Genomic DNA, 15,115 nt, shown 5'->3' with positions numbered 1-15,115 from the left:
AACCCAGGTCCCCAGGGCATTACTGAGTCTCTGAATTACTAGTCCAGTGACAATACCACTACACCATTGCCTCCCCAGCTTAGACCTGATTTACTCTGGTAGCTTAAAAATTCTCTTCTCCGGGACGCCCAATTTTCCATTAGCTTTGGCCTTTGAATGAGTCCAAACTGATCTAGTAAGTTGGATTTTTGATCCATGCTTAAAAAAAATAAAAGCTTTAAGAAGTTGCTGAAATTCAAGATGGCGATGCCATTTGTTTGAATACAAAAGGTTTACCCGCTGCAATGGTGCTTGCACTCAGCCTTCAAAAAATTTTAAACAATGGCTGCTTGGATAGACTAGCTGCAGACTTCTCTGTTTCAACACTGTGCTTTAGGGTTGTGAAAGCTTCAAATCCTAACCTTTGCTGGTCTTTAAACCTGATTCATTAGTCGCAATGCTTCCAAATTAATTAATAAATTTTAATTTTTTCAGGTCAGAATGCTTCTTCAACTTTTTCTTTATTCTTTCAGGATTTTTGTTTCTGCATTTTTGTGAAATGTCGGCTTTCTCCATTAGCTGCCACCATGTTGTAAGGTGTTGGATAGCATTCGGTAGATCTTAATGAAGTCTTTGTATTCTTAAGTAAGTTAACTGTATGTATTTATTAACTACAAGAACTATATACATATATAAGGTAAAGGTTTCAAGAGCTGTCTTCATGCTTGCATATGGCTCCGTCCAAAACTATACTGATCCCTAGCTGCGGGTCTTGTGTTCTATTACATCACTGTGTGGGCGGTACTGTACTCAGCCCCACATTGACCCTATATGTGCCAGACCCTTTTACTCCATTTTATATTTTTCTTTTCCCACCTATTTCTATTATTTTTAAAAGTTATTTTCCATTGTTTTATCTCCACCTTTTAGTCTATTTTGATCCACCCCCCGCCCCCCACCCCCCCCACCCAGCCCCCCCACTAGGGCCATCTGTCACTTGCTCATCCTGCTTTCTACCCTTAATGTCACCATTAGCACATCCTTTAGCTAATATCACCACTGTCAACACCCCTTTGCCCTTTTGTTTATGACATCTTTGGCAATGCTTCCAAATTAATTAATAAATTTTAATTTTTTCAAGTCAGAATGCTTCTTCAACTTTTTCTTTATTCCTTCAGGATTTTTGTTTCTGCATTTTTGTGAAATGTTGGCTTTCTCCATTAGCTGCCACCATGTTGTAAGGTGTTGGATAGCATTCGGTAGATCTTAATGAAGTCTTTGTATTCTTAAGTAAGTTAACTGTATGTATTTATTAACTACAAGAACTATATACATATATAAGGTATATATTTTGCCTTTGCCTCCACCTATCACTGGCCATCTATCCAGCTCCACCTGTCTCACCCCCCCTTAAACAGCTTATATTTCACCACATTTCTTATTCCTCATTAGTTCTGATGAAGAGTCATACAGACTCGAAACATTAACTCTGTCTTCCTTTCCACAGATGCTGTCAGACCTGCAGAGATTTTCCAGCAATTTTTGTTTTTGTTTTGCCACAGTTTGGTTGGTTAGGGAGTCATATTGCTGCTTGACCTCTTCACCCAGATCCCAGATGTCCTACTGCCATTTCCCACTTGCAGCAGCAACTTGTGGAGCAAAATATCCTTGGGAGTAAATGGGCAAGAGTTGGTTGACCTGCCTGCAGCAAATTCCGGGCTTCAGAGCTAGTGTTTCAGATGGATGAGCATTTTCTGTTGTTATTTCGGATTCACAGCACCGCAGCATTTAGTTTTCCTTTCGGGTTCCTGACCCTTCTTACCCATGCAAGGTTGGATGCAATGTTGCGCCAAGTCGCTTCTCCTGTAAGACAAAAGCAAAATACTGCGGATGCTGGAAATTTAGAACAAAAACAAAAATACCTGGAAAAACCCAGCAGGTTTGATGCTGTCAGACTTGCTAAGTTTTTCCAGGTATTTTTGTTTTCGCTTCTACTACAAGTCGCTCTCACTGCTTCCCGTCACCGCTCATGTTTGCATCGTCTTTCATATTTTGATTAAGTTTCTTTTACTTTTGGCGAGTCCTCTCACACTTAGGTTATTACATCCGTGCCGCCTCCTCAAGGGAGCGACGGCACTTGCTGTTGCTCCCGGGAAGGAACGCAGCAGGTCTGATGCTCGGGAGCGTGCACTGCCCGCGAACACGTGGTATACAGTGCGCGCGCAGCACTGTCGGGGGGGGGGGTGGGGGGCGCGCACTATGTCCCTCGGGTGCTCGCCGGCGTGTAACAGCTCAGTGCCATCTGATTAAAGAAGCTACGGCCGACCCCCCGACCACCCACCCCTCCCCCCCCACCCCCAACCTCTCATCACCCCGGAGCTACCGACTCGGCTGCTGTTGCCTCGGGGTTTCAATATTTAAAACAACAACAGATCCGTGCCGGGATATTAGGGGAGCGGGAAGTGTCCGGGCTTGAGGCCTCCGAGCCGGGGACTCGCCTCTGATGTGAGGGCGAGGGGAAGGAGAAGGGGAACCTGGGAACTACTGGGCGGCGACGTTTTTCCTCTTGCTGCTGCTGGCGGCGGCGGCCGGGTGCTGGCAACTTGTGGTGTGGGTGTGAGATATCAGCATGTCAAACAACGCAATCCCCCCGCGATGGCTGCATTGTCCGAGGAGAGGACAACCGGTGGCAGGTGAGTGTCAGAAATCAGCCAAGGGGCTTGGGCTTTTTTTTTTGTTGTCTTGGATCACTTATATTGTAAAATAATTCACAATACCCAGATCAACATCTGGGGGCCTTTAACCTGTTCCCTGGCTCCAGCCGAATAGAAACGATTGGGGTTAGCCCTGTTGTTTAGCATCCAATCATGGTAGGCAGCAGATTTCAAATAAGTTGAAGAGGGAAAGTTTTCTCCCCCCCCTCCCCCCCCCCCATGTGGATGGGCTCCTAATGACAAGCATTGCCTGCATTCTACTTCACAAACTCAGTTCGATCTCTTAAACAAGATGTTTGCATTGTTCCTCTATTTATAAACATATTTTGTAAATGTCTAAATAATCGTTTGTTTAAATTAAGCCAACTATTTTCTTCGTAAAATACATCGTTGGTAGTTGTTTACTGCAATGTGTTTATTCAAAACTTTACTATGTGCCACCCTCGGACGCCTTCTAGTGCTTGTAAGTGGTGGGTTCACTTGAACCTGTTAACGATAGTTGCACTGTACATAGACGATTTTACTTCGCATTTATAAAATTGTAAGTGTATATAATTACAAATGATTAGGAATAATCAAATGCCACGTAAAAACAAGGCTAAAATGTAGCCAACCAATCAAAACATTGCATTCTGTTCCTCTCCTATATAACCCTTAACTGTAATAAAAAGTCTGAATCAAAAAAGTTTTGTTTTTTAAATGTGGGAATAGGTTAGTGAAGGGAGGGGCCTAATAAATTCTATTTAAAAAAACTTTCAAATTCAACAAGGTACTTTATCAGATCTTTTCAAAGGGGGCAGGCAGGAAGGAATGGACAATTAAATTATATGAATTAGGAGCAGGAGTAGACCATTCGGCACCTCGAGCCTGCTCCGCCATTCAATAAGGTCATGGCTGATCTGATTCTGGCCTCAACTCCACATTTCTGCCCACCCCAATATCTTTTAACTCCCCTTGTTAATCAAGGATCGATCTACCTCTGCCTTTTAAAAAAAATTCAATGGCCCTAACTCCACTGCATTCTGGGTTACAGGGTTCCACAGACTTTCAACCCTCAGGGAAAAAATTTCTCCTCATCTCCATCTTAAATGGGAGACTCCTTATTTTTGATTTGTGTCCCCTAGTTCTAGTCTCCTCTATCAGAGGAAACATCCTTTCAGCATCCTGCTTGTCAAGTCCCTTCAAGATCTTATATGTTTCAATAAGATCGCATCTCATTCTTCTAAACTCCAATGGATACAGGCCCAGCATATTTTAACCTTTCCTCATAGGATTAACTACCCCATCCCAGGTATCAGTTGAGTGAACCTTGTCTGAACTGCTTCTAACTCATTTATATCCTTTCTTAAATAAGGAGACCAAAACTGTACAGAGTACGACAGATGTGGTCTCACTAACACCCTGTACAACTGTAGCAAAACATTCTTACATTTAAATTCCATTCCCATTGCAATAAATTACAACATTCCATTTGCCTTCTAATCACTTGCTGTATTCTGCACACTAACTTTTTGTGATTCATGTATCAGGACACCCAGATCTCTCTCTCCCTCAGAATTCTGCAATCTTTCTCCATTTAAATATTAAAAATGGTTATCAAACTATTGGATTGACTATCACTCATATGGTGTATTTTTAATACAGTGCTACCACCGATTGCTCTGTCACCAGCATTGGCTAGAGGCATACCTAGTACAAAGGAAGATGCTTGTAGTTGTTGGAGGCCAATCATCTCAAGCCCCAGGACATCGCTGCAGGAGTTCCTCATGGCAGTACCCTCAACCCAGCCATTTTCTGTTGGCTTTGTCAATAATCTTCCCTTCATCGTAAGTCAGAAATGGAGATGTTCACTGATGATTGCACAGTGTTCATTTCCATTCGCAAGTCCTCAGATAATGAAGCAGTCCATGCTCGTGTGCATCAAAAACTGGACAGCATTCAGGCTTGGGTCGATAATTGGAAAGTAACATTTGTGCCACACAAGTGCCAGGCAATGGCCATCTCCAACAAGAGAGAACCTAACCATTTTCCCTTGCCATTCGATGGGATTAGCATTACTACTCCCCACTACCAATATTGACCAGGAACTCAACTGGACTTGCCACATACTGTGGCTACAAGAACAAGTTAGAGACTGGGAATTCTCCGGTAAATGAACTGCTTCCTGAGTCCACACTTGCCGAGATGAGTGCAGCTCCAAAAACACTCAAGAATTTGAATGCTATCCAGGTCAAAGCCACCTACTTGTTTGATTAAACCCATCCACCACCTTAAACATTCACTCCCCCCACCACTGGTGCGTTGTGGCTGCATCTACAAGATGCAGTGCAGCAAATCGCCAAGGCTCAGTCGACAGCACCCATAACCTCCACCCCCTAGAAGAACAAAGACAAGGCAATGGGAGCACCACCGGCTGCAAGTTCCCCTCCAAGTGCACGGACAAATATTCCAGTGGGAAACATTAAACTGAGTTTTAAACTGAAGGATGTGATTGCACTGGAGGGGGTGCAGAGGAGATTCATCAGGATGTTGCCTGGGATGAAACATTTAAGTTATGAAGAGAGGTTGGATAGACTTGGGTTGTTTTCTTTGGAGCAGAGAAGACTGAGGGGCGACTTGATCGAGGTGTACAAGGTGATGGGCATGGATATGGTGGATAGGGAGCAGCTGTTTCCCTTAGTTGAAGGCTCTGTCACGAGGGGACACAAGTTCAGATGAGGGGCAGAAGGTTTAGGGGGATGTGAAGAAAAATGTTTTTTTACCCAGAGGGTGGTGATGGTCTGGAATGGGCTGCTGGGAGGGTGGTGAAGGCGGGTTGCCTCTCATCCTTTAAAAAGTACCTGGATGAGCACTTGGCACATCATAATATTCAAGGCTATGGGCCAAGTGCTGGCAAATGGGATTAGAAAGGTAGGTCAGGTGTTTCTCGCATGTTGGTGCAGACTTGATGGGCCAAAGGGCCTCTTCTACACTGTGATTCTGTGGGTTTCTCCCTGTCCACTCCAGTAGTTCTGATGGAATTAAAGATTCAAAACGTGAAGCCCTGTTGTTCTGGTCAACATTTCTTCCTCAATTAACAATGGCAACAATAGGTTGACATGTCATTGGTGTTTAAGGGATCTTGCTGTGTATAAAATAACACATTTGCCTACACTGCATCCAATGTGCTTAAAAGTAACTTTTCTACATAAACTTTGGAAATTTCAATGTTAAGTGTTACATTAGTTATATAAAGACTTTAAAAACAAATATTTTTCAACCGTGTCATTGCACTTTATAGGTTTGTCTGGAATTTGCCTAGGAATGGGCTATAAATGCTTGTCTTGTCAGCAAAACTTATATTCCATGAATGAATTTTTAAAACGTTACTGAAAGAAAATGGAAGTTGTACTTAATGACTGTGAGTGGAGCAAAGCTTTTAGAGCACCAGTGAACATTTACAGTACCACTTTTATTTAAAGCAATTCTATATAATGTAAAGTCAACACAGTAAGAGCTATAATAAAAATAAAGTGCTGTGGGGAGAGAAACCAAGTTAACATTTTGAGTCCAATATGACTCTTTAGAACTGGAGAGAGGCAGAAATGTGATGGGTTTTATCTTGTTGAAAAAAGGAGGAAGGTCAGATGGACCAAAAATCAAAGGTCAGGGATAAGTTAGAGGGCGATGGAGATTAACTTACAAAGATGTTATGGAACAAAAGGTAAAGAAAGTGAGAATGGTCGTAGTAAAAGAACAAAGCATTAGTCCAGAGTAGGTGTTAATAGCAGAATAAAGGTCAGTGCTGTCTGAAGCAAAGCATGAGAACCACATAGAGTGGTACTAGGGAAAAAAAATACAAAATGGAGGACAGAGTTCATGGTCTGAAGTTGTTGAACACAATGTTGAATGATGAAGCTGTAAAGTGCCTGATCTGAAGATGGGGTGCTGTTCCTTCAGTTTGCGTTGGGCTCCACTGGAACATTTCAGCAGGCCAAGGACACTCATGGGAGCAAGATGGTGAATTGAAATGGCAAGCATCCAGGACGTTGGGGTCATGCTTGTGCACTGAATAGAGGTGTTCTGCAAAGCAGTCACCCAGTCTGTGTTTGGTCTCCCCAGTGTAGGGCAAATACAATAGACTAAATTGAAAGTACAGTAAGAGCTTTCTTGTGATAAAATCCAACCTGCTTGTTCCCCAAAACTAGTTTGTGTGCTGGAAATATGGTGAATATCATTGCATTCCAAGCTATTTATGGTGACTGCATCATTTTGGAGAGCAAAGATGGTGGTGACTGCATTCATTTTTCAAAAACCACCTGTCTCCTTAAACCTCTTTCCTCTGCCCCTTCCATGCTTGTCTCCAGCAAATATGAGGAGCTCATGGCCTTCTTTATCACCAAGACTGTTGATTCAGCAGCCACTGTTGCTTCCCCTTGTATATCAATCCAAACCCACAAGCTCTGATTTCTCTCCCCTCAGGCCTTCTCTGAGCTATCTCATCCACGAGACCTGCCTTTGACCACAATATCCTGACCACCCAATTTCTCTCCCTTTCTGCCATTGTACATGGTTCAGTTTGCTCAGGCACAGTTTCGTGCCTTTTAAGACCCTTTCATACCATTCCTTATAAAAAGACTATTTTAACCCTTCTGTGCATGAAGAGTACTGTCCTTCAATCTCCCTTTCCTTTCCAAAGTCCTTGAGCATGGAGTCTGTAGTATAAGGGTCTGACACAAATAGGGTTAATGTGAGACTGAACACAGTACCACCCACACACTGATGTAAGAGAACACATGACCCACACCTAGGGGTCAGTCTAGTGTGGAACAGAGCCCTGTGCACAAGCAAGCATGGAGACAGTTCCTAGCTTTAACCCTTTATTGTAGATATGTGCATCATGTGGTTAATAAATACATAGTTAACCTACTTAAGACTATGCAGATTTCATTAAGACCTACCAAACAGTATCCGATGCCCTACAATATTTGAGTCGCTTCCTAAATTTGTGCCCCTTTTCCCCAGTTTGAATCTCTCCATTCAGCCTCTAGCCAAAGCCAGAAATCCCATCCTCGGTGACTTGGCACATTTTCCCATCATAATTTCCTTGATCCCTATGCAACGTTTGACACTGGTGACCACACAATCCTCCAGCATTTCTCACCTGTGGTTGAACTCAATGGGACTTCTCTTGCTTGGTTTCACTGTTACTGGACTAATTGTATCCAACAGCAGTTCTCTTTCTGCACTGTTTCCTCCGGATCTGCCTGTGACCCCTTTCTTTTCATCATCTATCTGTTGCCCCTTGGCGATATCTGGTGACATGCTGCAGTGTATTACATTCTGTGGCACGGTACACCAGTAATGGAGAGCATCTATACTGAATATGAGTGCCTTTTTGTTAAACTGCTGTGTCCTGGACTGTGATAAGCTGTACTCATCCAGGCAGGTCGTGGGGGCTTCATCGTAGTGACCAGCCTTAGTGAGATGGTGGAGAGCCTTAGCGGGATCAGGCATTAATCCATTCATAACAGAATGCCCTGCTTCTAACTTGCTTTGGTAGCCAATGCATTTGAGGCTGACCCTGTTGAGTATATGGTCGCTGGTGACATTTCAGAGGCTTGCCAATCGCACTAAACTGAAAATTGAGGTCATGGTTGACGATGCCAGTTGAAAAAGTTCCTTAATATGAAAACCATTCTAAAATGAAGAGCACTTTCAAAGAAATTATTTGAACTGAGGATTACTGTACAGTAGACATAAAGCTGTTTTACACTGTGCTTTAGGTAATTAAAGTCAGTTTTTGGCCATTTGCAAACCAATTTTGGTCTTTTTCAGCTTTTATTTTCAGGGGAAAAGATCAGTGGAGAATAATTTACCCAAAAAATGGTAAATATGGCATTTGTTTTTTTAAACTCCTTGTTTTGGATATGTCACGAAACTAACATTTTTTTTCGTAATTTTCTGGTCTATAATGAAGTAGGTTTATGGAGGTAAGTATAGTTGGGTGTGTGTGTGATTTAATTACATTTTGTAGTCAAGTAGACTTCAAGCTTTAAATCATCAAAAGGAGCTAGGTGCTTGACATGCTAATGAGTAAACATGGGTGCTGGCTTAATATGTAAGGTATGAAGGAAATTTGCATTTTTAGATAAATGAAGGGATATTTGGATTTCAAAGGGATCTTAGTCTGTTTACAACAAACCAGATAAGCAAGGCTAAGGAATGTTTATTTTTCCCAAAGGTTACTGTCAATATATAGGTGGCAACATGGAAGTTTTTATATTATGAGGAAGATACAGTTTCAAAGACACATGGAACAATAGAATTTACATATTAAAAAAAGAGAATCATATATAAAGGAGAATGAAAGGTTATGTCTCAGAAGGTAACAGCCTTACAGCTGACAGCCTTCTAATATAGCCTTCATGAAGCCTCCAGCATTTGTACATAAGTCTGCTATCTAATGCAACTGAAGCTGGAGAAAAGCCATTTGAATTCCACTGTCCAGTGTATTGTGTTAACTTGCTGTGATGGTTTTACATCTAAAATCTATTGTGGACCGTTGCCTTAAAGGGAGCATAAATGATGGTCAGGTTAATTAGGAATTTTAAGAGTTGTTATTATAGTGGTAATTGTAGTCTTTTGTATGTGCTTGAAATTTTTTATTTTGTTAATAAATGTTTCAATTTATTTTTTAATCTCCAAAGGTCCTGGTGGACTTATTACTTCTGAATTCAACGCATACATCTTGTAATAAATACAAATTGCAAAACCATTGTGATAGCATGACCAAGTTTCCCTCATGGATTTGGCCCGCCTGGTGCACATCATCAAGTCATAACAAATTGTGGCACTTTGCGGGATATTTGAAATTTCTTGATTGGTTTGGAGTTGGTGAATCATAAAGTTACAAGTACGAGAAGCTCATTGAATTCAGCAGTTGATGTGAGGGATTTTTAAAGTGGTGAGACTGAAAACAAAAAGGTTGTATCCATGGCTAAACTTTTTTGGAAATAGAAGATATAACTCTGGGTTACAAAAAGAATCTAAGGGTAAGTTAACAGAATTGGCGGATAAGTTGCAGTTGAGGTTACCTGTAGGGGCAGAGAAAGCAGACATAGTTGAAGTGATAGCACAGCACTTGAAGTTGGAAGTGATATCTGACAGGAGTGAGTCACAGTAGTGGAGTAGTAGAGGTAGTGAGGCTTCAGTTACACATGAAGAAGCTTGAACTAGCAATGGAAATAAAAAGAATTGAACTAGAGGCAACAGAGAAAGAGAAAAAAGAGAGAGTATTTCAAAGAGAAATCATCTGCCACGTCATAACAGATATCCCTAAAACCCAAGAAAACCTGCAAGTATTTTTTCTTTCAAGAGGTACAGTCATATTAAATAATTATTTACACAATTCACAAATCATCAATGTCTCATTTGACCCCAAAATATATTTTTAAAAAGACCTTATAGAACCAATGTTTGTTGTTGCGGCTACAGCCCTTTAACTTGCTAATATGATGGCAATACATGATCAATACTATATATACCTGTGTAAACATGCATTATACGATATCTGTTTTGAAGCTTACCTGAGCACTCTACACTCTGTCTTGTAGAGTGACACTTGAAATTTTTAACAATTCATTCATGGGATGTGGATGTTGCTGGCTAGGCCAGCATTTATTGCCTATCCCTAATTGCCCTTGAGAAGGTGGTGGTGAGTTGCCTTCTTGAACAGCTGCAGTCCATGTAGTGTAGGTACACCTACAGTGCTATTAGGGACGAAGTTCCAGAATTTTGACTCAGCAACAGTTTTGTGTAGGATCTTTTTTAGTGAGAACATTCTTGCATATCTGACAGACATGGAAGAAAGGCCAGACCCTACATTTTGAAAAAGAATTTATTCTTCCATGACTTTTCTACTGCTTTATATCCTTTTCAGTTTGTGGTTGATGATGGAAAGAGACAAAGTAAAGGCATCAGTGAGGGAAACAGAAGACCCAATACTCCAACTGATCCTTAGGACAAACAAGCGAATGAGTTACCCAAGTTAATTCCAACAACTCTCTTGTCCTTGTCTTGGCAAATCTTGTGGATATTGTATATTTTGGTTCTATGGGGTGTACTGCTGTCAAGAGGATCAAGAAGTGCCAGTGATAGAACTGCTCATCAGTTTACATAATTAGACCTGTATTCCAGTGGACCACCTTCCCACCCAATTTTCTGAGAAGAAGAAACCAGAGAATTGAATTGCTTCTGCTGTAGTTAGCAATCCGTAATGACTGAATTGAACTAGTGACGTTGGTTGCGCTGAAGCTGTTTATTAATACTATTCCCTTGCATGAAAAATCATAATTTGTTGTTGGCTAATGCAGTTCTTTCTGGACTAGTAATCTAGAGGATTTAAATCCAATCCCACCAGCACAGTTTGAGGCTTTGAAACAATTTTTTTAAATAAAAGAAGCTGCATCTAAGAAAAAAACTATTCTCAGTAAAAAGTGACCATGAACTTGTTGCTTTTTTATAAAAGCCCGACTGTTTCACTAATCTGATGTAGGGAAGGACACCTGCTGTTCATACCCATTCTGACCTACGTGTGACTTCTGTCCCATATCAATGTGTTTGGCGCTTAACTTCCCTCAGAAGTAGCCTAGCAACTCACTCAGTTGTATCAACAGAAAGAAGACCCACCACTACCTTGGGGCAGTGAGAGACGGACAATCAATGTTCACATGCCAAAAAATGAATAAAATAAAAAAAATCAGATTCTGAATGGTTTACAACTACTAATTCCAGCCAAGAAAAGTGGCTCAAATGATATATAATTGTTCAGTCAATATCTAATGCTAGAGAGATGAGAAAAGTGGAACTTATCATCTTGGTATTCTTTGCTGTTGAGGAAAGCATGCAGGAGCTTTGCAGTGTAATGGCAAACATAGGAACATACAAACAAGGAGCAGGAGAAGGCCATTCAGCCCCTTGAACCTGCTCCGCCATGGCTGATCTGATAGTAACCTCAAATCTGCATCCCGCCTACCCCGATAACCTATCGCCCCCTTGGCAAGAATCTATCCACCCCTAGCTTAAAAATATTCAAAGGCTGTTCCTGAAGAGGTGGTAGAAGCAGAGAGTTCCAAAGACTCATGACCCTCTGAGAGAAACAAATTTCACCTCATCTATTTTCAGTGTGCGACTCCTTATTTTTCAACAGTGATCCCTATTTCTAGATTCTCCCACAAGAGGAAACATTGTCTCCGCATCCACCCTGATAAGCCCCCTCAGGATCTCATGTGTTTCAGTCAAATCACTTCTAAACTCCAGCGGTTACAAGCCTAGCCTGTCCGGCCTTTCCTCATAAGACAATCCCCCTCATTCCAGGTATTAGTCTTGTAAACCTTCTCTGAACTGCTTCCAACACATTTACACCCTTAAATAAGGTGATCAAGACTGTACACGGTACTCCAGATGTGGTCTCATCAGTGCCCTGTACAACTGAAGCATAACCTCCCTACTTTTGTAATCAATTCCCCACACAAATGATAACATTTAACTTTTATTTTCTGCAATAACATTTGATGTGGCTATGTGAACATAGCTTCCCTAATTACTTGCTGTACCTGCGTACTAGCCTTTTGTGATTCATGCACGAGGACGCCCAGATCCCTCTGAATCTCAGAGCTCTGCAATTTCTCACCATTTAAATAATGTGAACAGACTTGCAGCTAGTTAAGACAATGGCAGCACAGTTTTGAATGACCTCAGGTTTTCAAACAGTAGAATGTGAGAGACCATGGTTGAGAAATTTCTGCCCATGGCAGAATTCCTACTTTTCGATTATGGAATCCCACGCTTTGATATGTTTTTCCGACCTTTGCTTTGCTGCACTTCGCTTCGCGTGTACATAATCCAGAGCAGTTTATGTTGTCAACATAAAATCTCTAGCCTAGGACTTAAACATCACAGAATCTCTCAGTACAGATGAGGCCCTTCGGTCCATTGAGTCTGCACTGACACGTAAGAAACACCTGACCTACCTACCTAATCCCACTTATCAGCACTTGGCCCATAGCCTTGAATGTTATGACATGCCAAGTGCTCATCCAGATACTTTTTAAAGGATGTGAGGCAACCCACCTCCACCATCCTCCCAGCAGCCCATTCCAGACCGTCACCAGCCCCTGGGTAAAAAAGTTTTCCCTCACACCGCTCCCTAAACCTCCTGCCCCTCACCTTGAACTTGTCCCCTTGTGACCCTTCAACTAAGGGGAACAACTGCTCCCTATCCACCATGTCCATGCCCCTCATAATCTTGTACAGCTTGATCAGGTCGCCCCTCAGTCTTCTCTGCTCCAACGAAAACAACCCAAGACTATCCAACCTCTCTTCATAACTTAAATGTTTCATCCCAGGCAACATCCTGGTGAATCTCCTCTGCACCCCATCCAGTGCAATCACATCCTTCCTATAATGTGGCGACCAGAACTCTTCACAGTATTCCAACTGTGGCCTCACCTAGGTTCTATACAACTCCAACATGACCTCACTACTTTTGTAATCTATGTCTCGATTGATAAAGGCAAGTGTCCCATATGCCTTTTTCACCACCCCACTAACATGTCCCTCCGCCTTCAGAGATCTATGGACATACATGCCAAGGTTCCTTTGTTCCTCAGAACTTCCTAGTGTCATGCCGTTCATTGAATACTTCCTTGTCAAATTACTCCTTCCAAAGTGTATCACCTCACACTTTTCAGGGTTAAAATTCCATCTGCCACTTATCTGCCCATTTCACCATCCCATCTATATCTTCCTGTAGCCCAAGATACTCAACCTCACTGTTAACCTCCCGGCCAATCTTTGTATCACCCACAAACTTACTAATCCTACCCCGCACATAGTCATCTAAGTCATTTATATAAATGACAAATAATAGGGGCCCAGCACAGATCCCTGTGGTGCGCCACTGGACAGTGGCTTCCAGTCACTAAAGCAGCCTTCGGTCATCGCCTTCTGTCTCCAACAACTAAGCCAATTTTGAATCCACCTTATCAAATTATCCTGTATCCCATGTGCATTTGCCTTGTTTATAATTCTCCCATACGGGACCTTGTCAAGGGCTTTGCTGAAATCCATATAAACGACATCAACTGCCCTACCCTCATCTACACACCTGGTTACCTCCTCAAAAAATTGGTATTGTGCAATGATTAACAATCTTGTTGTGCGGGGTCCTTTGGGGAACAGTGACCATAACATGATAAAACTCTTCATTAGGATGGGAAGTGAAGTAGTAAGATCTGAAATTAGGGTCCTAAATCTAAACGAAGGAAACTATGAGGCGTGAGTTGGCTACGATAGATTGGGGAACTTCATTAAAAGGCATAATGGTTGTTGACAATGACTAATATTTAAGGAACAAATGTATACATTGCAATAGTTATACATTCCTTTCTGGCGCAGAAACACAACAGGAAAAGTAGCCCAACCATGGCTAACAAAAGAAATTAAGGACAGCATTAGATCCAGAAAGGTGCCATATAAAGTTTCTAGAAAAAGTAGCAAGCCTAAGGATTCAGCAAAAGAGGATCACGAGATTGATTAAGAGGGGAAAATAGTGAGAGTGTAAAGTTGCAAGGAACATAAAAACGGACTGTAAAAGCTTGTACAAGAATGTAAAAAGACAAAGATTAGTGAAGACAAATGCAGGTCCCTTACAGTTTGAAACGGGAGAATTTATAATACAGAACAAAGATCTAGCAGAGCAATTAAACAACTACTTTAGTTCTGTCTTCACGGAGGCAGACACAAATAACTTCCCAGAAATACTAGGAAACCAAGAGTCTAGTGAGAATGAGGAATTTAAGGAAATTAATATTACTAAAATAATAGTGCTGGAGAAATTAATGAGGCTGAAAGCTGATAAATCCTCAGAGCCTGATAATCTACATCCCAGGGTACTAAAGGAAGTGGCCATGGAAATAGTGGATGCGTCGGTTGTCATCTTCCAAAATTTTGTAGATTCATGAACAGCCTCGGCAGATTGGAGGATGGCAAATATAACCCCACTATTTAAGAAGGAGGGAGAAAACAGCGAATTACAGACTGGTTAGCCTAACATCAGTAGTAGAGAAAACTCTAGAGTCTATTATAAAGGATGTGTTAACAGGGCACTTAGAAAATATCAACGGGATTAGACAAAGCCAACGTGGATTTATGGAAGGGAAATCATGTTTGACAAACCACCTGCAGTTTTTTGAGAATGTAACGAGCAGAATAGTTAAGGGAGAACCAGTGGAAGTGGTTTATTTGGATTTAGAATTGCTTTAGAAAGCTTTAGATAAAGTCCCACATAAGAGGTTAATTTTGTAAAATTAGAGCACCTGTGATTGGGGGTAATATATTGTCATAGATTGAGAATTGTTTAGCAGACAGGAAACAGAGGA

The 15,115-nt window shown here is 41.5% G+C and overlaps 1 protein-coding gene across 9 annotated transcripts in view; it reads left to right on the top strand.

The window, feature by feature from the left end:
- The first annotated feature begins 2,306 nt into the window (after positions 1-2,306).
- Positions 2,307-15,115, top strand: part of rngtt (RNA guanylyltransferase and 5'-phosphatase) — a 399,787-nt gene continuing 386,978 nt past the window's right edge. Inside the window, exons 1-2 of one of the 9 annotated variants that reach the window (XM_041187209.1) lie at positions 2,307-2,672; positions 8,511-8,561. In XM_041187209.1, coding sequence (XP_041043143.1) covers positions 2,609-2,672; positions 8,511-8,561 — 115 coding nt within the window. In that variant the 5' untranslated portion in view covers positions 2,307-2,608. Of the gene's footprint in view, positions 2,673-4,337; positions 4,520-8,510; positions 8,562-15,115 lie in introns of all 9 variants that reach the window. The other 8 variants (XM_041187207.1, XR_005942954.1, XM_041187206.1 and 5 more) reach the window with 8 other exon arrangements.

The sequence above is a fragment of the Carcharodon carcharias genome, chromosome 5 (genome assembly GCF_017639515.1).
Source record: "Carcharodon carcharias isolate sCarCar2 chromosome 5, sCarCar2.pri, whole genome shotgun sequence".
Classification (NCBI taxonomy): domain Eukaryota; kingdom Metazoa; phylum Chordata; class Chondrichthyes; order Lamniformes; family Lamnidae; genus Carcharodon; species Carcharodon carcharias.
This window is presented reverse-complemented; position numbering and strand designations above follow the sequence as displayed.